Below are 25683 nucleotides of genomic sequence, written 5' to 3'. Positions count from 1 at the left end.
TGCCATGGACCTTTATTTACTTGATAAAACTGCACACACTGGACACAGAAAAAAATTAAGGTTTCTGGTGTTGGACTTGATAGTGCTTCTTACATTTCAGGCATCTATTAATTGTATCCAGTACATTTAGAAAGTTTGTGTATAATAAGATACAATTTAGTAATTTCACCTTCAAACAAATGAAAAACATATAACAATACATTTATTATTGCCAACAAATTTCAAACACAATTGGTGCCAAGTGGAAAGGTGCCAATATTTTTGGACAGAATTGCAGCAGACAGAAGTGACAAAAATGAACAAATTAGAAAAAAAAGCATTTACATTGTATCTAAACAGGTGGCTGTGTATTCATGGGAATTGCTCTTTTCGAACTGAAATTGCCTAACGAGCAACAACTTCCAAAACCAGTCTGACTTAAAAGTTTAAATGAAACATTCGTTTAGAGTTTAAAATCTTTTGCTTGCCCACAAATAATATATTAGGTAGCAATGTAATAAAACCATAAAACTTATGAGATATTGCATAAATATGACGTTATTGCTTAATAACTGTATTATACAGTTCACTAATAATACATTTATTTTGGTGTGCCTACATTACTACATTAAAGGGCAAATCCAAAATAAAAATTTGCCTAACAAACAAAAACAACTAAGCAACTTTCCAATATACATTTATTAACAATTTTCATTGTTTTTAAATGTATGCATAAAAATAATTGCTATTAAAAGCAGCATTTGCTTAAAGGAGAACTAAACCCTAATAATGAATATGACTAAAAATATCATATTTAATGATCCAGGATGTCAAACTTGTCACAGGGGGTCACCATCTTGAAAAGTGTCTGCGACACTCACATGTTCAGTCGGTTTTGAGGAGCTGTTGAGAAGCTAAACTCACGGGATGTCACAAATTATGAAGGTTGGCCTGTAATATAAGCTGATGCTACAGGGCTGATTATTAAATTCACATGCCAGTTGCACTGGTTTCTGTGCTGCCATGTTGTAATTATCTGTATGAATTACTAATCAGTCTTATATTGTGACATTTATATTCTATGTGTACTGTGTATTTTGAGTCATTCCCTAAGCTCAGTAACTGACAGCAGCACAAAGCATGTGCAGTGAATTAGTATAAAAGAAGATTGAGAGCTACAGGAGCATCTTCAAAGGAACAGATCTTCCCCGCTAAAGGGTTGTAGTTGCCTCGGGCTGGTACACAAGCCAAAACATAATGTACAACATTTCTGGCCTACTTCTTTAGTTAAGCTTTAGTTCTCCTTTAACTCCTGGTTGTTACAATTTAAACAATTTTGCTAAAGTCTTCATCCCCCAGTACAGACAGGTCTGTTAATCAGAAGGCTTGTCTTACATTGTATCAACAGCCTGAGCTACCAGGGCAGAGAATAGAAAGGGACAGACAAACATTAATTTTAATAGCATAATATACAGTATACAAGTAACTTAAAAACCATAAAAACATTTGTAATGAATGCATATTGAAAAGTTGCTTGGAATTCTTTTTTCTTTTATTATGCAAACAAAAATATTTTTGGGGTAGATTCCCTTTAAAGTGAGAACTAAAGAAATGTATGTTTACTGAAAATGCAAACAAATACTGGCTGCAGATCAATGCACAATAGGGTGGCATATTGTGCTGTTGAAAAAATTGACTAGTAGAATTAAAAAACATGTTGATTGGCTGTCCACACCCCCCAATATCATCATGGCACTGCCGTTTGATGGCTTGCTAGTACCCTTTTCTGGCTTTTTGTAATGGTAAGAGAAACACAACTGAAAGCATGTTGTGAGTGATAAAAAGTTTGTGGCCAGCATGGCAATGACTACTTAGGCAAGGTTGCCTGAAACAAGAATACCTTTACAGAAGCTTGGAAAAATCCACAGAGAAAACTTTAAAATTACGATAAAGTGATCTTTTATAACTTTTGTATTCTGGGTCCTAAAGCAATGCTTTATCAAGCAGATAATTTCTGTAGGGAATGATGTATCACCCTAGTGTAAATTATAAATGTAAAGTATCAGAAGTCACACAGAAGTTCAATGATCTCATAAAAAGCTTTTACAGGCCATTGAACGCAAAGGTGACGTCTGATACCCTCATATTTTACAATAGGGCGCATTATCCTTTAAAATACACAAGTTATAACTAATTACATCATTAATCATAGCTTAGAAGGATATAGTTAACAGCATATTCATGAATCTTGTATATTAGATATTTATACTACAAAAGAGCCAAGATTATCCTCTAAATGATGTTCTTATAACAGGTGCTTAGTGATGTTATTTATAACTTGTGCTTAGTGATTTAATTCCTGCCACATAACTCACATGTTTTAGAATACAGTAAATGTATCCCTTGTTTAATATGAGGATATTAGAAGTCACTTGGAGTTCCATTACCAATATAAAGGCATTCTACCTTCTGCCTCATGCCTTTATTTGTTCATGGAATCCCTTGAGACTTATAATATCCTTATATTTTACAGTAGGGGGTATATTATTCCCTTTGTCACAGTCTGTTTTGGCAATTTATACCTTATATGCTTGTATGAGGTATGAGTGGTGTCACCACTTGAAATCCTTGAACATTATAAAAAGATTTAGTGGCAGACCATGGAAATGCAGAATATTTTCCACTTTAAATGTCAAACAATTTTTTGATTGTCCATGGACACGACACTAAAAATTCATTAAGTAAATCTACCCAAAATCTGTCTTGGAATATGCGGTCTATAATTTCACATTATAGCTGTATTTCAGCATCTATGAATAATTAATAATTTCATTCTGAACTCATGAGTTTTGCTTTAGAAAAAATGCTAGTTAATTAACAAGCATTCCCCACTAAATGAAAGACTGCAGCTGTAATAAATTTTTACTGGATGTATGATTATATAGTTAGATAAGTTAATTAACACATTCTTATTCTGGACATTTCTTTAAGTCTAGTTTTGCTCCATAAAAATTGACTGACATTTAATGGATAATATACATTATAGGAAATATAAATTTTAGTATTTTGAATATAAGCAAAAGTGTCAAGTCTGAAGGTACTTACTGAAACATCAAACAATTTCAAAGTTTATATTGAAATTAGGTTTGGGTGGCTATTACCAGCATACTGCCCTAGCTATGCTGAGTGAGGTTCAGCCTATAGGGTACTCCGAGCACTACTGAGTTTCCTTTCCAGAATTCCTTCAGCTTTGCATACGAATGAGAGTCTGTTCAACTAAATTGCTTGTCTTGAGGAACTACTCCACTCAAAGACTTTCTTTGTTGTTGTGCGTCATAGCTGTTTTGAATTGGTGGACTTACCTTTGTCAATGTTTCTCCTGTGCTTTTTCTACATATACAAATATCTCACTTGGCTTGCTTTTATTTGCTGTGTCCGACTGCAAAATGAACTTGGGTTCCAGCACATTCTGCTTGTGAACCAGTACCCACTGCTTTTCACAATATAATGAGGCTGGGTGCACTGTATAATATGATGGTCATGACATGAACCATTTTTTTTTTACCTAGTACTGATATAAGGCTTCCATCTTATACCTTTCTGCACTCAGTGATGGATCCATAGTAACTGGTACAGATTTTACTCCAGGACTAAAAATTCGTACAACTGTAACTGTTTGGATGTGTTCCATCATTTTAAAATTTGTGGATAGGGCCTTTAAAAGCAGGTATGCCTTACAGGCTTGCCCATCCTACACATGCACGCCTCCAAAAACATCTGCTGTCTATGGCCTTTGCCATAACCCTTCTGGAAACATGGTAATGTAGTACTATTCCTCCCAATTATAATAAGTGTGTCTTTCAATTGAAGGACTAAGCATTACGTTTAGTAGAGGGAATAGTCTGAGCATAGACATCAACAAAATTAATTAGGATTGGTTGTTGCAGTTGTAGTGACCATGGCACCTCTGTAATCCTTTACGGATAAGGATGCTGCAGACTCATTGATGGTCCAGTACATGTTCTATTCCTGACAGGCTGCTGTCCTTTTTGGATGCAGAGGAGCAAGGGTTGATTATGAAATTCTACATGAGCCACTGACACAAATGGTTGAGTGTTGATTTCTACAAAGCTGTTAACAGGAATCTTCGCAGGGCAACACCTTTTATGTACCTCCAGGTTTACTCAGAAGGGCAATCAAACATGGAGCACTTTAATTTCACACAATTAAACAATACATACATTGTATCAATGACAACTGCCACGGCTCTCAATGGTAACATATTGTTGGGCACTTGCTGCCTGTGGGAGAGTTGATTTTCATGGCGTCGGCCATCATCATTAAAGCTAACAGAAATTTCTTCCACCCAACAGGCAAAACATATATGACAATAGTGGATTTCAGATTTAAAAGTTTATTTGATTAGAGGGTAAATCCTTGTATTAAAATAACCAATTTGGGCTTTTCCTCCTGATGACTATCATCCTTCTTACTATGTGCATGTCTACAGCATACACTTCCATCATACTTGTAATTTTCCATAACTCGTTTACAGTGAACCCCCTCTGCTGGCTATTTGCTGTATCTACACAAAACCATTTTCAGCGTTTCTGAACCTTTTAAAATACATACCTTTAGCTCACGACCCAGCACAGTGTCTTTTATGACTCAATTTTGTAGCCCATGCTGTGGCAAGTGCACACCAAACTCTATCCTCGTGTGCTATGGTAGCATCCCTGGTAAGCACATGGACTTATATCTTCACTAAGCCAGCACTACAGCTGCCTGCAGATCATTGCTGCATACATTTGGGCCAGCATCTTAGTTTTGTAACAGCTGTTTAGCTTATGCATTACTTGTAATAGTTATTGTTTGCTGTGTTCATTTCAAATCATTCATGCACTCATTGCATTTTATTTCATTTGTTTCAGTTTCGCTCCTGCATAATATTTCAGTAACTTTTACAGACTTTATTATATTATATTAGTCTATTTTATTGGAGTGTGTGTGTGGGGGGGGGGGTTTATCTACATGTCAAACTACACACTTCCTCAGGGTAATACTTAATAAGGACAGAACAACATGTACAACTGAAAAAAAATCTAGTTTATAAGCACAGGGCCACCATTAGAAATCATGGGGCCCCGTACAACAAAATTTTCAGGGCCCCGCACAGTCCGGCCCTGCCCCAGGTCCCGCCCACTCCACACCACAATTAAAAGACCACATAGACATCAGTGCTAAGAAATTTAACCCCCCCCCACACAAGTTATAAAAAGCTATTGGTGGTCAGGGCCCCCCTACAAGTTAAAAAAAATAATTGGTGATCAGGGCCCCTATAATTCAAAAAAAAACAAAACAGCCAGAGCCCTCCCCATAAAAGTCACATTGGTGGCAGGGCCCTCATTACAAGTAAAAAAAAATTTGATGACGTGGAACCACTCACAATTTATAAAAAGCCATGTGATGGTGATCAGGGGCCCCCCCCAAGTAAAAAAAAATTGATGGCCTAGCCCCCCCCATGAGTTCTAAAAAGCCATTGGTGATCAGGGGCCCCCCTGCAAGTAAAAAAAAAATTGGCCAGATCCCCCCATTAAGGGCCTGGCCATGCTTCACTTACTTGATTAGCCGGGCCCCCCTGCTTTCAGCGTGCTGCCAGCTGCATAAAATATGACACAGCACCTCTGTGCACAGAAGCTTTTCTCATATTAAGGTTCCCTGTACCCTTGTGGTCCTTTAAAAATAAGTCCTGGTAAAGCTGTACAGTGATTGTATAAGGGGATCCAATCCCAATGCAGATTTACCGGGACTTATTCTTAAAGGACCAATGAGGGTACAGGAAATCTTAATATGAGCAAAGCTTCCGTGCACAGAGGTGCTGTGTCATATTTTGTGCAGCTGGCAGCACGCTGAAAGCATGGCGGTCCCCCCTTAGACACAAAACCCTGCAGGCACGGGACAACTGTTCCCCCTATGCCCCCCTGATGGCGGCCCTGTATAAGCATAATTTTTTTTATAGTAGGTGTGCCATTAGATACCCCTTTATGGAAAAAATATATTTTAAGTACTTTAGTAAACCCTCTGGCTTGTATACGGCATTTATTTTCAGTCAGGTCATCTGTAAGGGAGCTGAGCGCACAGCACATCACAAAAATGGTGACTTAAGGTATTTAGTGATATGAATATGTTATTCTGATAAAAATAAATTACCTATTAAGTATTATTTCCTTGAATATCCCTGCTTCTACTTACATTTATCATTGCATTTGATGTGATCCTGAACAGCGTGGCTCTCTCATTGACTTGCTTAATCTTTTCAGAGCTGTCTTGAGGAAGACGCAGACTTTCCAACTCACTTAGTGACCGCTGCAGAGCTGTCCCATGTTTTGCAATTAGATCATTGCATGTACCCAAATCTTCCACCTTCCCAGATAAAGCTCGTAGAGTGCTATGGACCTCTGCCTTATCTGTTTGAGAAGAGGGGTCCTCATCTCCAGAATCATCTGTGTTCATGTTAAAATAAGAGAACAGAAAAAGCAAAATTGGTAAAATTAAAAATAAAGATAATGTGTGAGTGAAAAGAAAATGGAAGGTGAAAAAACTTATAAAAAGGCAATAAACTTCAGATAAGGTTTGTGTGGCAAGTGTGTCAGCTTATGGTTTCAAAACACATCCTTATTTGTTATAAAAAATACATCTGGAAAATGCTTTACTTATTACTGGTTCTCTTTCTCCTGGCCTCTGTACTGGTGACTGAACACTAATAAGTTCATACAGAAATCAACAAGCACAAGTCAGTATTACTAGGAGTGTAGGGTAACAGCCATATTCCAAGTTGCCCCAAGTCAAGTGGTACCACTGGACTGGAGGCAAGCAATCAATTCATAAGCTGTAGTACAAATGTTTTCCAAAGTATCTGGCATGTAGAGTCCTAAAAATCAAAACTTGTAGCCCTAGACATATTGGGAACATAATTTAGAAGTCCCCTGGCATTCATTTTAAAGATCTTTTATTTTGGTACATGAGGACATGTAGGAGATGAAAAAGTTTCTATATTTAGGAACATTTGGTAGGTTAGAGTAGAAAGACACTATTTGGATATGCTGAAAAAAGGGGATTTATTTACTCACCGATAAAGCCTTTTCTCGTAGTCCCGTTATGGCAGCACAGGTGACCGATGGGTTAATGCACTCTTCCCTTCAGGAGGCAGGATGGTAAAAACAAAAGAATAGGCTCTCCTCCTAGCTTCCTCCTCTTCCAGGCATTGACCCCACCTACAACAGTTCCGACTAGCACAGCTTACACAAGGAAGAAACAGAAAAATCTAGCTTAAGGGTGGGAACTCCCTGTGCTGCCATAACGGGACTACGAGAAAAGGCTTTATCGGTGAGTAAATAAATCCCCTTTTCTCGGTACGTCCCTTGGCAGCACAGGTGACCGATGGGTTCGTCCCAAAGCTGTAGAGTGGGTGGGTTAGTACATAAGGAGAAGAAGAAGCAGGTGTGGAAGAAAGCCAGGTATAGAGAAAAGGGCGTGAGGAGCCCTAACATGGCAACTGAGGCTTTAAGGTTTACCCCACAACTGAATGAAGAACTTTGCGTCCAAAAACCGCGTCTCAAGAAGAAAAAAAACATTAAACTTGTAAAACTTCGTAAATGTATGTAATGAGGACCACGTTGCAGCCTTGCAAATCTGTTCTGCCGAGGCCTCATGTAGGTGAGCCCAGGATGTGCTGAGAGCTCTGGTTGTGTGAGCCGATGCCTTAAAAGGTGTAGGTTTGCCTTTGTTCTGGTAAATCAGAGTGATAAGACTTTTAATCCATCTTGCGATGGATGTCTTGGACGCTCGAGTTCCTTTGCGTGCCGCACCATAGAGTACAAATAGAGAGTCTGAAGACCGAAAGTCCTGAGTTCTGTGAAGATAGAATTTGAGTGCCCTGACAACATCTAGGTTGTGTAGTTGGCGTTCCTTAGACGACGTTGGCTGAGGGCAGAGTGACGGCAGATTGATCTTCTGATTGAGATGGAATGCTGATACTACCTTGGGTAGAAAGGTAGGCAATGTGCGTAAGGTTTATGACCAAGAGCCCCTAGTTCCGAGACACGTCTTGCTGAGCATATGGCTACCAGGAATGCCACCTTCCAGGGAAGTAGTTTGAGATCAATAGAGGCTAATGGCTCGAATGGCGGAAACTGTAGAGCTTGGAGCACGAAGTTTAAATCCCATGGTGGCACCGGGCATTTGTACGGGGGCTTAATATGTCCCGCAGCTTGAAGGAAAGTTTTGACGTCAGGGTGCAGCGCCAGCCGCTGTTGAAAAAATAACGAGAGGGCCGACACCTGGACTTTTAGGGAACTGAGTCCTAATCCTTTATCTAGACCCTGTTGTAGAAAATCAAGGAGAACTGGTATGTTCATTCTGAAAGGGTTCTGGTGAGAGTCCGTGCACCAACTGATATAGATTTTCCAGATACGGTGATATGCGGCTGACGTAACTCCCTTGCGGGCTTGTAGTAGAGTGGCAGTTACTTTGGGTGAAAATCCCTTTTCTAGCCAGATGGCGCTCTCAAGAGCCATGCCGTGAGCGCTAGTTTTTCCAAATCGGGGTGGTGAGACTCGCCCTGGCTGATAAGATCCGGTATGAGCGGCAGGCGCCATGGAGGAGCAATGGAGAGATGTATTAGTTCGGAAAACCACGCCCTCCTGGGCCAGAAGGGTGCGATCATGATGGCCGTGGTGCGGAACAGTAGCAGACGGCGTAGAATGGGATGGATCATTGGTATTGGAGGGAAAATATATACGAGGTCGAACTTCCATGGTGTAGTCATTGCATCTACTGAGAACGCTTGAGGGTCTCTGTACCTGGTGCAATAGCGGTTGACCTGATGATTGAAACGAGACGCCATAAGGTCGATCTGTGGCAATCCCCAGCGTTCGACAAGTGTCTGAAAAATTGTTCTCTGAAGACCCCACTCCCCTGGGTCTAGGAAGTGGCGACTGAGGAAGTCCGCTTCCCAGTTTAACTGGCCTGGGATGTAGATTGCCGTTAGTTGACACTGGTTGGCCTCTGCCCAGTGAAGTAATCGAGACACCTCCTGCCAAGCCGAGTTGCTTCGTGTGCCGCCTTGGTGATTGATATAGGCCACTGTTGTGGTGTTGTCCGACTGTATTTTCACGGGTCTGCCGCGGAGCAGTTGTGTCCAGTGTGTGATGGACAGGTAAACAGCCCTGAGCTCTAGCACGTTTATGTGTAGCTTTGCTTCGAGAGCTGACCACTGGCCTTGTACTGACCGCTGTTCGAACACCCCACCCCAGCCCAGTAGGCTGGCGTCCGTGGTGACTATGGCCCAATCTGTTGTTGAGCAGCATCTTCCCTTTAGAAGGTTGCTTGGTTGTTGCCACCATTCCAGTGATTGCTTTGTCAGTTGTGTCAGTGTGATGTTGGCTGTGAGGTCGTGGTGGACCTTGGCCCACTTGCACAGGAATTCCAGCTGTAGAGGACGCATGTGGAATCGGCCGAAGGGTACTACTTCTATGGAGGCGGTCATGAGACCTAGTAGGTGCATGCAAAATCTGGTGTTGACGTGTGCGGTGGTGGTGACCTTTCTGGCCGCTTTTGAGAGTTTTGCCTGTTTGTCTGGTGTCAGAAATACTTTGTGACAAGTAGAGTCGAGCCGGACTCCCAAAAAAACGATGGATTGAGATGGAGTCAGAGAGCTTTTGGCATGGTGTATTCTCCCCCCGTGAGCCTCTAGAATTCGGATACACTCCTTGGTGTTGGACAGGGCCTGAGAGCGAGTGGGAGCTCTGAGTAGTAAGTCGTCTAGATATGGAAGGATAAATATGCCTTTTGGCGCATGTGCGCTATCAGTGCCGCCATGACCTTTGTAAATACCCGCGGGGCTGTTGCCAGGCCGAAAGGTAGGGCGCGGAATTGATAGTGATGTCCGTCGAATGTGAATCGAAGGTATCTTTGGTCTGCTGTGTGAATGGGAATGTGCAGATATGCGTCGCGTAAGTCCACTGATGTGAAGAAATCTCCCTGTTGGACGTTGGAGATGACCGCTCTGAGTGATTCCATCTTGAATGTGGGGACATATAGGAACTTGTTTAGTGCCTTGAGATCGAGGACCGGCCTGAAGGATCCATCCTTTTTTGGTACTAGGAATAGGTTGGAATAAAAACCTAGATTTTGTTCCTTGACTGGGACGGAGACGATCACATTGGCTAATAGCATGTCCCTGATTGCCTGTTTGAGCGCTGTCCGCTTTGGGGGGGGATCTTGGGATCTTTGATGTCAGAAATCTCGAGGGGGGAATGTGGTGAAAGTGGATCTTGTAACCGGAGGAAACAATTTGGTGCACCCATCTGTCTGTGGATGTGGTGAGCCACGTCTCCCTGAAGTCTAAGAGGCGCCCCCCTACCGCCCCTGTAGACTCGGGAGGGGCTTGTATTTCAGGCTTCTCGTGACTTGTCTGAGGTCCCTTTCGAAGGTTGCCTCTGATAGTTCCATGTAGGCTTTTTGGTATTGCGGTACCCCTTAGGGTATGACGTTTGGGGTTTGGATGACTGTGGTGAGTGACGGTTGGCTGTGTAAGGACGAAAGGGACGCTTGAATGGAGTAGTTGTGGTACGTGGTTTCTTCTCTTGGGGGAGGAAGTTGCTCTTACCCCCGGTAATCTTATTGATGAGGGAATCTAATTCGGGTCCGAATAAGGAGGTCCCTGCAAACGGTAGTGCTACCAGATTTTTCTTGGATGCTAGGTCTGCGCTCCAAGTTTTCATCCAAAGGGCTCTTCGTGCCGCTATGGCCATGGCAGACGACCGTGAGAGGAGCTTTAAGATGTCTATAGATGCGTCACAAAGGAAATTAACTGCTTGAAGGATTTTTGAGAGATGTGAATGCATATCAAAAGTTTCATTTGTCATTGCCGATAGGGCTTCTTCTAGCCATAGAACCGTGGTTCTGGAGACACAGGCTGAAGCTATTGTGGGTTTAAAAGCAGTTGTGTTTGAGCCAAATATGTTTTTTAGAAGGTTTTCTGCCTTTCTATCTAGTGGGTCCTTGAAAGAGGTCCCGTCCTCCAATGGTATGGTTGTGCGTTTAGCCAGTCGGGCCACTGGAGCATCAACCTTAGGGATAGTGTCCCATGTGTCCTGATGGGCTTGATCAAAAGGATAAAGGCTGTCTAGTCTCTTATCTTTGGACAGTCGTCTGTCCGGTGTTTTCCACTCATTTTTTATGATGGTTTCTACAGTCTCGTGAACTGGGAATCGTTTTTGCGGACGTTGTGTGGTACCAAATAATTTGTCTAACGTCTTTTGCTCCTTGTGTTCTTCCTCAATGCCCAGTGTTTCAAACATGTCTGTTAGCAAGGTGTTGACTGCCTCAGTTCGTGATCTATGAGACACCTCAGTGGTATGGGTGTGGGAGCCAGTGCTCCCGCATTCACTAGTCTCATCTATATCTGGGAGCTCCCCTTCGGAAGAATAGTCATCCGTGTCCCCTTGTGGTGACTGGGGTGTTGCAGTAGCTGAAACCTTTCTGGGAGGTGGTGCCTGTTGAGGCACTTGTACTGCGGATAGTTTTTCTAATGAGGAGGACATAGTTACTAGGGCTGCTTGGAAGGGCTGAAACCAGTCAGGTATAGAGCTGGAGTCATCTCCCTGCTGAGAGGAGGTTTTGCTCTTTTTGTGTTCATGTGCAGTCTCCTTCGCCTTTGAGCGCTTAGGGGCTTTTTTAGTGGAGGCAGAGGTTGTAGCCGTAGGCCGAGTAAGTTCTAGGCCCTCTTGGCGAGGGGACCCTGATGCCTCAGAAGCCATGTTAGGCAATTAGTAAGGTAGAGAATAGAGGAATCTCTTTGTACCAACAAAGTGTTCTATATATGTATATATATATAATAGAAAAGGGGTGAGATGAGCTTTAAGCCGAACGAGAGGCGGAAAAAATGCAGCGCGTGTAGCGCTGTGCTAGTGGTACCTTTATTAGGCAGGTCAGAGTAGTCTCTGTAGTTGCGGAGCTGCGGTGGAACTCCGCTGGCTTTGTAACCACTTGCGTGATCGGTGCACGCGTTTGCTATGCTCGCCACCAAAGCTGGAGCTTTTGGATTGGGCGGAAGCGGAAGTTCTTCTACGCCTACAGCGTAAGTGACGTTGGGCGGTTAGTTGGCGCCCTTTTTCGCCTGCCCGCCACAATTCAAATGGCTGTGCCAGTTGGTAACGAATCGCTACCGTCTTTTTGGCAGTGATGTGGCGGAGGGGGTGCGGTAGCGCTGTAGCATGCCGTAGCACCTAACCCTTAGTTTGTGGCAGCGCTGAAGCATGCCTCTCTTGGTGGATCAGGTCACTGAGGGGGGTAGTAGGTAGCGCTGCAGCATACCCATATACCTCACCCCTGATGTGACAAAAGGCAGCGCAATAGCATGCCCGAACTTCTAGAAGTCTGTAGAACAACGCTGAGTAAATAAAATTAAGAGAATAAATAAATAAAAATAAAAAATGTTAGGGAGCATAGCTCCCGTGCCTCCTACCTCCAGGAAGCAGGATGGCAAAGAACTGTTGGAGGTGGGGTCAATGCCTGGAAGAGGAGGAAGCTAGGAGGAGAGCCTATTCTTTTGTTTTTACCATCCTGCCTCCTGAAGGGAAGAGTGCATTAACCCATCGGTCACCTGTGCTGCCAAGGGACGTACCGAGAAATATATGATTCTCAGGGGTCAAATTACTATTGGGGTCAGTAATGACATACATTGTTCTGATTTTGCAGTAGCTGAAGTGACAAAAATTTATATTCACTTTGCGGTTTACACAATCCCAAAGTAATAATGAATGTATGATTTAAAGGGCAGTTAACACTAACATAAAAAATTGCCTAATAAAAGAAAACATAATCCTAAACAACTTTCCAATATACACATTTAAAAATGTTAGTGCTTTTAAAGTTCTAAAAACAATCGGTATTGAAAGAAGCATTTGCTTAACTCCTAGCTACTACTTTTTTAACAATGTTGCAAAAGTCTGAAGGGAAAAAAAAGGCTTACTATAGCTCTGCTTTTGCTACAGCAGTGAACAATCAGTCAGATAATGCTTTTAACATAAAAACTTTTAAACCATTGGCATTCTTTGTGTATCATGTATGACTAATGTATATTGGAAAATTAGATAACTTTTTTTCTTGGGTGCACTCAAGTTAGGGCTCTAGCACCTAAATTATAAACTGACTTAAAGTTAAAGGATTTTTTTAGTATAAAAATAAAAACTGGGTTCTAGATAGGCTGTGCAAAATAAAAAATGTTTTCAATATAGTTAGGTAGCCAAAAATGTAATCTATAAAGGCTGGAGTGACTGGATGTCTAACATAATAGCCAGAACACTACTTCCTGCTTTGCAGCTTTCTTCATTTCCAGTGATTGCTTACCAGGTAGTAACCAATCAGTGACTTTGTCAATTGCAAACTCACTGAACAGTTATGTCCCATGTGGCCCCGCCCCCGATAAACTCAGAGTTAGGGAGCTGAAAAGCAGGAAGTTGGGTTCTGGCTATTATGTTAGACATCTGTTCACTCCAGCCTTTACAGATTCAATTTTTTTGCTAACTATATTAGAAACATTTTTTATTTTGCACATACTATCTATTTACCCAATTTTTATTTTTACACTAAATTGTTCTGAGTCTTGGTCTCATCTAATTATTATTCTTTCAGTCATAGAATAGCAGAACTTTGGTTACGATCTTTATTCTGCTGTGAGGTATGCAGGTCCCAACCGTCCAACACTAATCCTGCGTTTGCATGACCCTATTTTCTGATAAGTAGAAAGTTGCCAATAATTAACTTAGCTTGATACACTCTTAAATTTTCAACTATGTCAATGTTAAAAAATTCCTCAACTATGCCATGTTAAAATATTCCTCTATGTCTGACAACTGAATTGTACCTTACTCATATGATTCAACTGAATGTATTTATATGCTTCTAGATGTGACTGACAATACATTTCCTACTGACCAAATGTACTATAACTAGATTCTAGATTTGGAATCAAAACTATAGAGCTTTCATGCTTTTATATGGGGATGATCTTAAAGCAACAGTACTATAGATAGGTCTTACATAGATAGCTTTTGGAAAATGTTGGCTCCAGTGCCCTAAAAACAATCTGGGTGTGGTTTAAGAGGCAGAACTTGTACCAATTTAAAGTAATCAGTATAATTTTTACTGAGCAGTAGCGATTACTAATACTTTTTAAGATAAAAAACATTTATATATCAGACCTGTAATTTAATTAGACAAACATATGCAGATACATATTCAGGTTAGTCATAGACAGGTTAGTCATAGTCAGGTTAAGGTAGAGCATTTTCTCTTTTTTTTTTTAAATCAGAAGAAACAAAATGCACATAAGAGTCACTACACTAACTCACCTGACTCTGCCTGCATCTTGACAGCACGGGCCTTGGCGAGTTCTAGTGCTGTGATCCACCTTTGGCGCTCTACTTCGGAGCTAGCCTTCAAATGGTAAGTTTGTGCCCCTCCATTAGAAATTACAAAATTGCAGGAGTCTTCTACTGAGATGTTTGCTGTTGCAAGATTTATTGTCCCTCGACAGGTGTGACGCATTTCTGCTTTGGAGCTGTAAGAAGAATTACATGTTAGTGTGTACAATTATACACAAGATGCTTATTGCAGTAGTTTTAGAAACATACACCTCTAAACACCCCAGAAATAACGGATTATAAAAATAATACGTTTATATGCCATTACTATAGTAATCAATATAATATAAATATGGACAACTGACATTTATTAGTGAAAAGAAAAATCACAAAAAAGAAAAGCATAACTTGATATTTGCAGATCAGTTAAGATTTTAATTAGTTAGGGAGAGTCAAGGAAGCCTAAACTTGTTAAAAAGTTTACAAAACATTTTATGGAAGTTAACTTGCTTCTAATCATTCGAGTATGACCAGTGCCAGGGGTCTAACGTAAGAGATTAAACATGAATTTGAGTTGAATTGTCCTAAAAAGTTTGTGAATTAAATGAAAACATATTTGCAAATTATTACTGCACAGTTACATTATAACCCTTTAAGTGCCAACTGAAATTAACATTTCATTTGCCAGATTATTTTTGATTTTTTTTTTTAACAGTTTGTGCTGTCTCACTTTAAATGTATTTGTCATGATATAGGAATATATATCAGAAAAGTATTTGATTTTAGGCACAAAAATCCAACAGATGTGGAAAGCCCCATGTAGCTTAAATGCGCCAATACCAAATATGTATAGTGTCATGCAGATTTCTGACTTATACATCATACTTATACATTCTGACAGCAGTACATTATAGAATTTTGAAAGCACTACTGCAGAAATTGACATACTTTACATCCAGTAACAGTTTTATCCCAGAAAACCTTATGTTTTTGGAAAGGATACATTCTGCAGAATTCAAAATAGGTAAACGTTTCTTTCTACTACTAATGACTAAACTTTAATGACTTTCTAGGCAATTTTTATTTAAAAAATAAAAAAAAAGTATGTAAATTCCAAAAAAAATCACTTCTCATCTCCCAAATATCATTACGGATCAAGAAAAAACATCCTAAATATGAATGCCAGGGGCCATCCAGTTTGATGCCTAGTGTATAATGGATCACCAATGTATCTGGCATTTAGAGTCCCCCAAAATGGGTACATATGTCTTCAAACTCCAAACTACCATGTCCCAAAGCTTGGTAGTGAGTAATATTGATTACATTTCTTAAATTGTCTCAAAGTTTGTATTTTACCCCATTATATGCTTCACATGTGGTAACATACCAACATATAACATCCTAATTATGAACACTAGGGGTCTACTAAACAGTTTGATGATCAATATACATAGATTTATCAAGCTATGCGGCATCTAGAGGCACCCAAATGAAAATATTGCACAGAAAAGTTTCAGCAAAAACATGTAATAAAAAGAGTTGGTTAGTGAATTGGGCTTCTATAGCATGCTATAGCTGGAGATATCGGAAAACATTTTGTTAAGGACGAAGAATGACTGCTTCATCACAAAGAAGGATAGCTTACCCATTAACACTACATCATAAAGAGATATTTTATATTGTGTCGACACCTCTGGGATTCTGCTTAGGCGTCAAAGGTTGGAATAGCTGTATTGCAAGTTTTCATGCTCAAACGGTTGCCCTCATCAGTAGGGTGGCATTTTTTGTGTAGGCTATACCCCTGTATAGCAGGTTTTTAAGCTCCCCCAGTAAACCCAGTACTTGTGCTTCAAGAAGCTTTGCAGCATTAGTAAGGGATGGCACTGCCCAACTCCAAGTCACAGTTACTTGTGTAACTAGAAGGAAGGGGTTTGGGGCAGCCAATCCTCCCTAAGTGGGAGCTGTAGGGAATTAACCATTCCAAAAGAAAGACAGCATGAGACATTTAAGATTGACGATGATGGGTCTAGGGATTACAATTCGGGTTTGGGGTTTTTGCATTTGGCGTTAACTTGTGTAAATGTAACAATCAATGTTAAGGGAAGTAGCCCCCAAGTCTCTGATCTGATTTCAAAGTACCTGACTATGGGGTTAACATTGAGTTAAGAATATTTATTCAAATCTGTGTGTATCCAAAACCCTAAATATTTGAAGGTGGTCACCCATTTTTACCCGTGTGCCTGGGCGAGTGAGTTTGGAGGAGGTGCATCTATCGGAAATATGACTGATTTAGTCAATTTATTTTGAAGCCAGAGTAGATTGTGCGGTCATGAATTATAAACAAGCAGTTGTTACTGCTTGGTCAGAGTTGGCCACATACAGTAGGGTGTCATCTGTGTACATCGAAATAAGTTCCACCATATTACCCAGTTTAAGAAGATTTAAAGGGCATGTAAAGGCAAAAAATAAAATGCCATTTTTACTTTCTTTAATGAAAAAGAAACCTATCTCGAATATACTTTGATTAAAAAATGTGTACCGTTTTTATAAGAAACCTGACTGTATGCAGTGAAATGCTCCCTTCATTTACTACTATGGATAGGAATTATCAGATGGTCCCAAACTGCTCTGCAGGGAAACAATCATACTTGTGAACAGCAGGGGGAGCCCCCGCCTTACTTCCCAGCCATGCAGAACTCAAGCAGCTTTGTTTATGACGATCCCTTTGCAGCCCAGACCACACTGAGCATGTGACCCCGTGTAGCCAACTTTGAAAGCATAAATTATTTGTTTGATTAGGCTTGTGGTGCAGTGAGTTCATGTTTATATTTAGTATACAAAATACAGCACTTCTAGCCTTATTCTATTTTAGACTTTACACACCCTTTAATGCAGGCATGCCATGGGTTCCATTGCAATTGCAAATAATGAGGGGGGGGGCACCCCTACCTTGTATCTCTACTGATTGGGAAGGGATGAGACAGCTTGGAGTTAGTTCTGAACTTGGCCACTGGGAGAGCATAGAAAGCTTTAACCCAAGTAGATGGGAGGGATTCCTATCCGGTACATTGTAAGCAAGAGGTATTCTGAAGTCGAAAGTTTTTTCGTCATCAAGTAAGAAAAAATGACCCTACTAGCCTATTCCCTGAGTGGTCATGGATAGTGGATATCTTGTTAAAAAGACATCTGATTAGGGATGCACCGAAACCAGGATTCGGTTCGGGATTCGGCCTTTTTCAGCAGGATTCGGGCGAATCTATCTGTCCGGCCGAACCGGATCCTAATTTGCATAAGCAAATTAGGTGCGGAGAGGGAAATTGCGTGACTTTTTGTCACAAAACAAGAAAGTAAAAAATGTTTTACCCTTCCCACCCCCAATTTGCATATGCAAATTAGGATTTGGTTCGGTATTCGGCCGAATCTTTCATGAAGGATTCAGGGGTATGGCCAAATCCAAAATAGTGGATTTGGTGCATTACTCGCATTAATATATTAACGGATATTATTTCCTGCATATGTACTGGCTGATAAATAAAAAAAGATAGATTTAAGAAGGTTGGATGGGTTTTTAGCAAGTGAGGGAATACTAGGTTATGAAATATAGCTCATATTACAAATTGATCCAGGGACTGGTCCGATTGCCATCTTGGAGTCAGGAAGGATATATTTGCGAATAAACTGCCTCATTTCCAGAAGAAGAAGTTTTGAGTATGTAAAATTGGGGTTCTGATGAGGCAGAACATTGATATTGGATTTAACTAATGTTTACATTTTATAGAAGTAGGTATAGAGATCCATATTAAAGAAAGGCCCTTTAACCAGAAAACCCTAGGTCACAAGCATTGTAGATAACAGGTCCTATACCTGTAGTAAGAATTAGCTGCTGAATTGGGGTCCACATGCATGTTCAAGCAAAGTGACAATCACACTGAGCTAAACTGAGTCACCACACATGCCAGACTACACTGAGAAGGTGTCTACAGGCATGGGATGTAAAATATCTGAATTGACAGGGTATTGCACTGCTTATGCTTTATTTCACTTACTCTAATCTATCAGTAACTGTGCTTGCTGGTGAACATAGCGGTGCCTTGATTACCCAGGGCTACCTAATTCAGAGAGAGAGGCGAAGAAAACCCAAAGGAACTGGAGCTGCCTAACAATTAACCTATTATATGTGTCTGAGCTAAGAGAAGCAGAAGCCAGGGTGGGGGGCAAAGCAAAGAAAGGAAAGCAGTAAACATGCTGTCTGGAGTTTTCATACCAGGTAACTGCTGTGTGTAACAAAGTGCACATTTATTACAGATATTTATTTAATAAATGGAGGGGGCCTTTACAGAAAACTAGCCAGGATCGTGCCCTCACTTATTATGTACATGCGCATGACCCAACTTGGCTACTAGTGATGTAGTGCTCGTGAGGGGAGTTCATAAAATTCAGTAATATAGTTCTCCCACAATTTTTGCAAGATAGACGTCCTGTAAATAAGTTAACACAAGTACATTCAACGGTGGTATAAAGACTGCAATACAATAAAATTTGTTATTATAATTTGTTTAACTAAAACGCCATTGCCCAATGTACAGGACCTTGAATAGTATACTGTAAATGAAAAATTGTAATAGCTTTTTCCAACAGCCTAACAGTTTGGAAGCTGCTTCTAAGATCTTTAAAAATGTGTGTTACTTTTTAATTAGCATCTTGAATTTCAGTACTGCAGAGAATCTCTTGCATCAGCATCTTTGCACTAATGAACAGTAGATGGGTGTCAATTATAAACAGTGTGCAAATTTGCAGATGGGCAGTAACCCATAAGTATACTGTGTATGTGTTAATACAGTTTTGCTAATGAAGGTGAATTGCCCTTTAAGTTGAAAGTCTTGGTTCTGCCAAGACACTGGCTTATCTTATTATTAGTTACAATTTTATATTTGCTTATCTTAACAATGCTACAAATGTTTCTAAATGCAGCAGTCACATTTTCTGGGATCTCTGACAAAATCCTCTTATTTAATTAAAGGAACAGTAACAACAAAAAATATAAGTGTTTTAGGACAGAGACACACGCTGCTATTGCAGGAGATTAGTAGCCCAGCAACAAATTGCTTCTTCTTCGGGCGACTAATCACCCCAAAAAGCCTTCCCGTCGGCTAGAATATAAATCGCTGGTGGTATGGCACTGGCGGGATGGCCCGATGTTTCCTCGTGAGGCATTTTCGGAAAATGAAGCGTTCAGAGTGCCATCCCATCGGCTGAGCTGTCAAAATCTGGACTGTCTCGTGAAAAAACGGGACAGTTGGGAGGTAAGAGACAATGGTGGCTTAATTATACAGTGGAGCAAGGTGATATTTAATCCTTTCCTTAGACAGTTGGGTTGGGGAGAAAGCAGCACTCCTGGCTTTGTTGGCTACTAGTGATGTAGTGCTCGTGAGATAAGTATGAGAAAAAGGCATTGTTGCAAACATTTTTTGGAGATTATATAGTTAAAAATGCAATTTTAAAACAATATTTTTGTAGCTGCAAATTATGGACAGACAGGATGATTGTAAAGCTATATTCTCCCCTTTAACTGGAGATCAAGGAAGGTCTGAAATTAGAATCAAAATAGGCCTCGCCCCTGATATTTCAACTACACAGTGGCCCAAACATCTCCCCACCAGCCAAATAAATAGTGACTGTCTATGACAATTTACAGAAGCCCTTCTGGAATTTACCAGGACCCACAAATTGCCAGTCTGGCCCCAATTAAGAGAACGTTTTGCAATATTCATTGTGGCATGGTTACTGGAAACATAATGGAAATAAGTGATATCCCTCCCAGAATGCTCTATGAAGCAGCACAGACAGCAGTAAAAATCAGTGTCTGGTCAAATAAGTGGACTGATTAACCCCACCTGTAATTAAAAGTTGTGGTCCGGCAGTAAGTCCTCTCTTTTTCTATGTTGGCACCCATAGAGTCTCTTCAGCATAAACACTGTAGAGCCTGTACAGTGCATGTGCCAATTATGCAGGCGATATGTAGTTGATAGGGAGAGCATAGGGAACTGCCAAGTATTAACATGGCACTGCGAATACCTTACTAAATGGTTCTTTGCAAAGGAGCAGACAGTAAAATGAGCAGGAAGCAATAAAGAACCATTCCTGTAATGAACAGAGTCACCACAAGGAACCACTGGGATGGCAGATAAGACTGCACTGTGAGCCCTTAAAGGGGTGGTTCACTTAACATTAACTTATAGTACGTTATAGAATGGCCAGTTCTAAGCAACTTTTCAATTGTCCTTCATGTTTATTTTTTATTGTTCTTCTGACTCTTTACAGTATTCAAATGGGTGTCACCACATCTAAAAAACAAATGTTCTGTAAAGCTACAGATTTAGTTATTGCTACTTTTTATTACTCATCTTTCTATTCAAGTCCTCTCCTATTCATATTCCAGTCTTTTATTCAAATCCGTGCAGTGTTGCTAGGGTAATTTGTACCTTAGCAACCAGATTGCTAAAACTGCAAACTGGAGAGCTGCTGAATAAAAAGCTAAATAACTGAAAAAGCACAAATAAAAATTTAAAACTATTTGCAAATTGTCTCAGAATATCAAATATTACTCACACGCAATTGTTGATTGTAGTCAGGAAAACGTAGAAAATTTCTTAGGTACTTGTAGAACTCACCAGTTTTGAAGGGAGGTCCAGGTGCACTGCCCTGAACCCTCCGCTTTAGTGAGCGGACCACCGTATAAAGAAAAAAGGGCAGGCACTAGCAGAGACCAGTCTTCCAGGCAGGCTGGTCAAAACATATAGTAATTTATTGTAGAACTCAAGGATACAACCTCACCGCCTTATGCGTTTCATATCTCGCAGCCTATGATTCTGATATATATGAAACGCATAAGGGTAAGGTCACACTGGGTGATTTGGGGAGATTTAGTCGCCTAGCGACTAATCGCCTAGTCTTTGCGGCTAAAATGAAAAATTGCCTGCGGCATGGCACACGCGTCGCTTCGTATTCCAAAGTTGCCACAAAGATGAGGCTATTAGTCGCCAGGCGACTAAATCTCCCCAAAAATCTGTTTGTAATCCTGTGTACCTGTCCCTTATCTATGGGAAAAAATAGGCATACATTTAGAAATTTAGTGATATGGGCAAAGCAAACTCAAAAAAGAAAGAAAAAAGGTGCATATGTATTTGAATGTGTGTACTTGACAAAGGCAAACGTGTATAAGTATATTTGTGTGTGTATAGTTGTGCAAAAACCTTTGGCAACAGATCACAAAGCCAGCAGTGCTGGTGGGCATCTGAAACGGCAAGAATTGCAAAATGTGCAGCATGCAGTGAAGGAGGGAAAGTGGGGGGAGGGCCTGTGGATATGTGGCAAACAGCAGGAACGTCTTGCTCCCATTCATTCCTGAGAGGAAACCACTTTGGCTTCTGACATTGAAGTATGCAGATCACCTTTTATTCATATCTTAACCAGGAAGTACCGTAGAGCTTTTGATACCCAGACTGTAAATCTTACTATAAATGGGAGGTAAGTGGTTAAAAGATACTACCAGCATTAGTGACTTTATTGAATCATTTCATCATCATGTGATGATCATTTGGTTTACACTGTAACAGAATACAGGAGAGGTTTTGAGGTTATTTCATATGATTAACTGAAGGATCATGTACTCTCAGTAGACCAAAAGAGTTTTTATATTAGAGGCTATAGAGTTTAATCTGACCAATATTTATTTATTGTTTGAATATGAATATTAGAACTACTTGAATTACTGCAGTGAGAAGTTGGTTTTTTCCAGAACTTCTTTATGTGACTTCACTAAACTCATATTGAATAGTCTTAATAAATTAATTATGTGGAAGCATAGCTGCCTTAAATGTTATTCTGTACTTAAAATTGCTCTCATACTTTACTGTGATCTATTCCTGGGCTACAAATGATCTCTTTTATTAGAGGTCCTTTCTGGCCAGTATAACAAGAAAAAAATCAATGGGTGTGTCCCAACATGAATTTCCTAAAAATACAGTAGCAAGTTGGCAGCCAATCACCTCCAACAGGTAAGATATACTGTAGCTCACGGTCAGTTACACAGGGTCATTGGCTGCCCTAAAATCGGACGGGGATTGGTTGGAATCCTACAAAGCGCTAGGAGCACCTAGTTCTCCTGACAAGCCCGGGAAAGCAGCCAACAGAATATTGATTAAGGAAAAGTAATCAAAGCAGTGAAAAAACAAGCTTTAAATATACTTTCTTTCTATTTTACATGTGTATAATGCAATGGCCTGTACACATTTAACGGCAATGACAGTGCCACCTTTTCTGGAAAAAAATACCGTCCTTCCTATATATTTAGCTTTTTTCCCTATTAATAACTTTGGGATCACCCATAATTTTTACAGGCCAGGTGGCAACCCTAATAGTGAAACATATGTCAGTCAGTGATTTGCCCTCTGTGCAATTCCCTGCTTACTAATGGCCTCTTCTTTGAGCAGAAAGGTACCACCTGGCCACTGATGGTGCACTCAAGGGTTTTGGCATTATCACCTGGAAACATGGCAAAATTTGCTTCCAGGCTAATGGCTCTTTATGACCTTCAGGTTACAGGTGATCAAAAGCAGAGCCTTATTTACCTAATGTATAGGTCAGCACTTGTATGCATTGTTTTTCTTTAATTACGAATGATACGATATAGAAACATGTTAGCAGCATTCCATCCAATCATACCATAGCTTTATGACTTCACTGTTAGTCATACCACAAGTTATAAAGTAATCTCTGATAGTTACAAGTCAAAGAATCAACATTATCTACACAGCATTATCAGTGTTAAGTTCTAAATATAAATCGATTGTCGGAAACAGATAAAGGAAAGGGGACTTTAAACTATAAAATTCACTTAGCTTTCTCTTACTTGACTTTTAAATGTATGTGCGCGTATATATTTTGCTAAACAGTTTCAGCTAAAGTGCTTTTTCACATAGGAATTAACTTTTAGCGATTCATTTCCACAGAGCAGGGGCTTGGTATAATGCTTGCAACTCACCGATAATAAGACAGCAACCCATTGCTTAACACAAACCATCGCCTCTGGTATCCCTTGATATAATTGGTCCATTTAAAAAGCCAGCCCTCCCGGGCCGAACCCGAGGTAGACCCCGATGAACTACTTGAACTATCCCTGGTCTGGGCTGGCCCGGTTCCAGGGGGTGGAGGTGGTGGTGGCAACGGTGGCGCGCCCCCAGGTCCGGGACCAGACGGAGGGGGCGGTAAAGCCAGAGACGGAGACAGGGAACCGGAACCTGGAACGGTACCGGAAGCGACGGGAACCGTGCGTACTTCGGCCATCGGTATACACTGCAGCGACAAGCCGGAACCGGGAAACCGGAACCAGAAGACACGTCATGGACATAGACAGTGTATCCTATAGGCGGGGCCCCAGCGTTTGGGAATCGAAAGGAAGTATGAGCAGAGTTGATATCGGCAAGCGACATCTTTCTTTTGGGCGATGTGTCAGAAACGTATTCTTTTGCTTGATCATGCAAGATATTTTTCAAATTGAACATATTAGTGTAACGCACAGTAATAGTGTGACACATCTCTTCAATAAATTAGGATGCTAGAAAATGTAAAAAAAATAAAATACAGTCAAATTAGACTTGAAAAAATACATTCAAGCGATAAGCCTTAAACGAAAGAACTCACCGCAGATGGGAATAAAAAATAATATCATTGAGTTCACGCGAGATGTATGAGTTAATGGCCATGTGCAATAACACTTTATGGAGAGGGCTGTGGCCTGTGAGGTGTAATGTAAAGTTACTGGCATGTACAATTGAAATGGTAATATCATTTTTAGTGACTGGCTGAGGAATGCTGGGAATGGAAAAGATCCATGGAAATGAAAACACAATGCTTGTTTTCTTTCTTTTAATTGTTTAAAATGTTTTTTTGAAAATATTCAGCAACATACAAATGATTGTTAATTCCTATGTATGTAACAGTCCATGTAATACAGTTGCTTAATAAAAAAATAATTAAAAAAACATCACCAGCTCCTTCTTCAGTGGCTTCCACAGCTTCGACAGTTTTCCAAGGCAGCTGTCATTTCTCTTCTACCATAATCCTGTTTGGTTAAGGGGCAGTTATGAGTAGAGGCTGGAGGAACAGTTCCACTAAGTAACTTAAAGCCTGGGGGGTGGCACCACCATGGAACAGACAACCATTGGGAATTGTAAGGAGGCATGGCACAAGAGGGTTAGACAGGAGGCTAGCCAGATCATACATGTAAATCGCACAGTTGTGTAGTACCAGGGGTTATAGCTGAATACAGTATATCTAGAGACAGAGTTGGGCCATAAACTAAGGATCAAACAAATATAGCACCAAGGGATCAGAATCAAAGTCAGACAGGCCAGCTTTCAACAACCCTAACTGAATTGCAAAAACACTGTATCACCCACACACACACACACACACACACTACTTCCCACTCAGCACAACATAATCTGTTTGATCAGGCAACATGCACACAGGATATAGAAAGAAAAGAACTCACAAGTCCATGCTGTGGCCACTCTTCCATTGTGTCCAATCCCAATAGTGTGCTGGTTCCCTCATACTGGTCTCCAATCCAGTGGACATCATATGTAGGGGATTTGTTGGGTGAGAAAGCCATTCCACACACATGGGATAAAAATCACTATCCAGCTTTATTGGAATGATTAAAACAACAAACAGGCATCCTTTACAGATGTACTCCTACCCTATGACATGTTAGATCACCTGACGCGTTTCATGCCCCCTTCTGGCACTTCATCAGAGGTGAGGTCACAGGATATCCTGTGCCTTATATACCTGTGTTCATTAAAAAAATCTCAGATATAAAACAAAACTAACAAAAAACATATTTTGTTTGTTACAAGTCATATTGGTCACAACAAATATTGTCATAATATAATATAAAAGACACATTAGTTTTTACACTTCCTTGGCAGCAATATTATTCACTTATAAGTCATTAAGTATGCACATTTATGGGTTGTTATACACACATTATGGCTGAAAAAAGCAGGTTACTTCCCAGTCATTATTTAGACCATGTGGGTGCCTAGTCTTTAAAGTAAAAATCCAAAAAATTTCCCTTTGATCAATTATTTTCTTAATATCGCCTCCACGTGGTCCCAATTTGACATGTTCTATGCCCTGAAATTTAATATGTGAAAAATCACCCCCATGTCTGCGCATGATATGTTTACCAATAGCAGATGTTTGTTTG

General features: G+C 40.4%; 1 protein-coding gene across 1 annotated transcript in view; it reads right to left on the bottom strand.

The window, feature by feature from the left end:
- osbp.L (oxysterol binding protein L homeolog) overlaps nucleotides 1–23835 on the bottom strand; it is a 38849-nt gene extending 15014 nt beyond the window's left edge. Inside the window, exons 1-3 of the mRNA XM_018225592.2 lie at nucleotides 23452–23835; nucleotides 14397–14605; nucleotides 6232–6482 (exon numbers count right to left, since the gene is read on the bottom strand). Coding sequence (XP_018081081.1) covers nucleotides 6232–6482; nucleotides 14397–14605; nucleotides 23452–23753 — 762 coding nt within the window. The 5' untranslated portion in view covers nucleotides 23754–23835. The remainder of the gene's footprint in view (nucleotides 1–6231; nucleotides 6483–14396; nucleotides 14606–23451) is intronic.
- Nucleotides 23836–25683: the final 1848 nt, after the last annotated feature.

The sequence above is a fragment of the Xenopus laevis genome, chromosome 7L (genome assembly GCF_017654675.1).
Source record: "Xenopus laevis strain J_2021 chromosome 7L, Xenopus_laevis_v10.1, whole genome shotgun sequence".
In the NCBI taxonomy this organism is placed as follows: domain Eukaryota; kingdom Metazoa; phylum Chordata; class Amphibia; order Anura; family Pipidae; genus Xenopus; species Xenopus laevis.
This window is presented reverse-complemented; position numbering and strand designations above follow the sequence as displayed.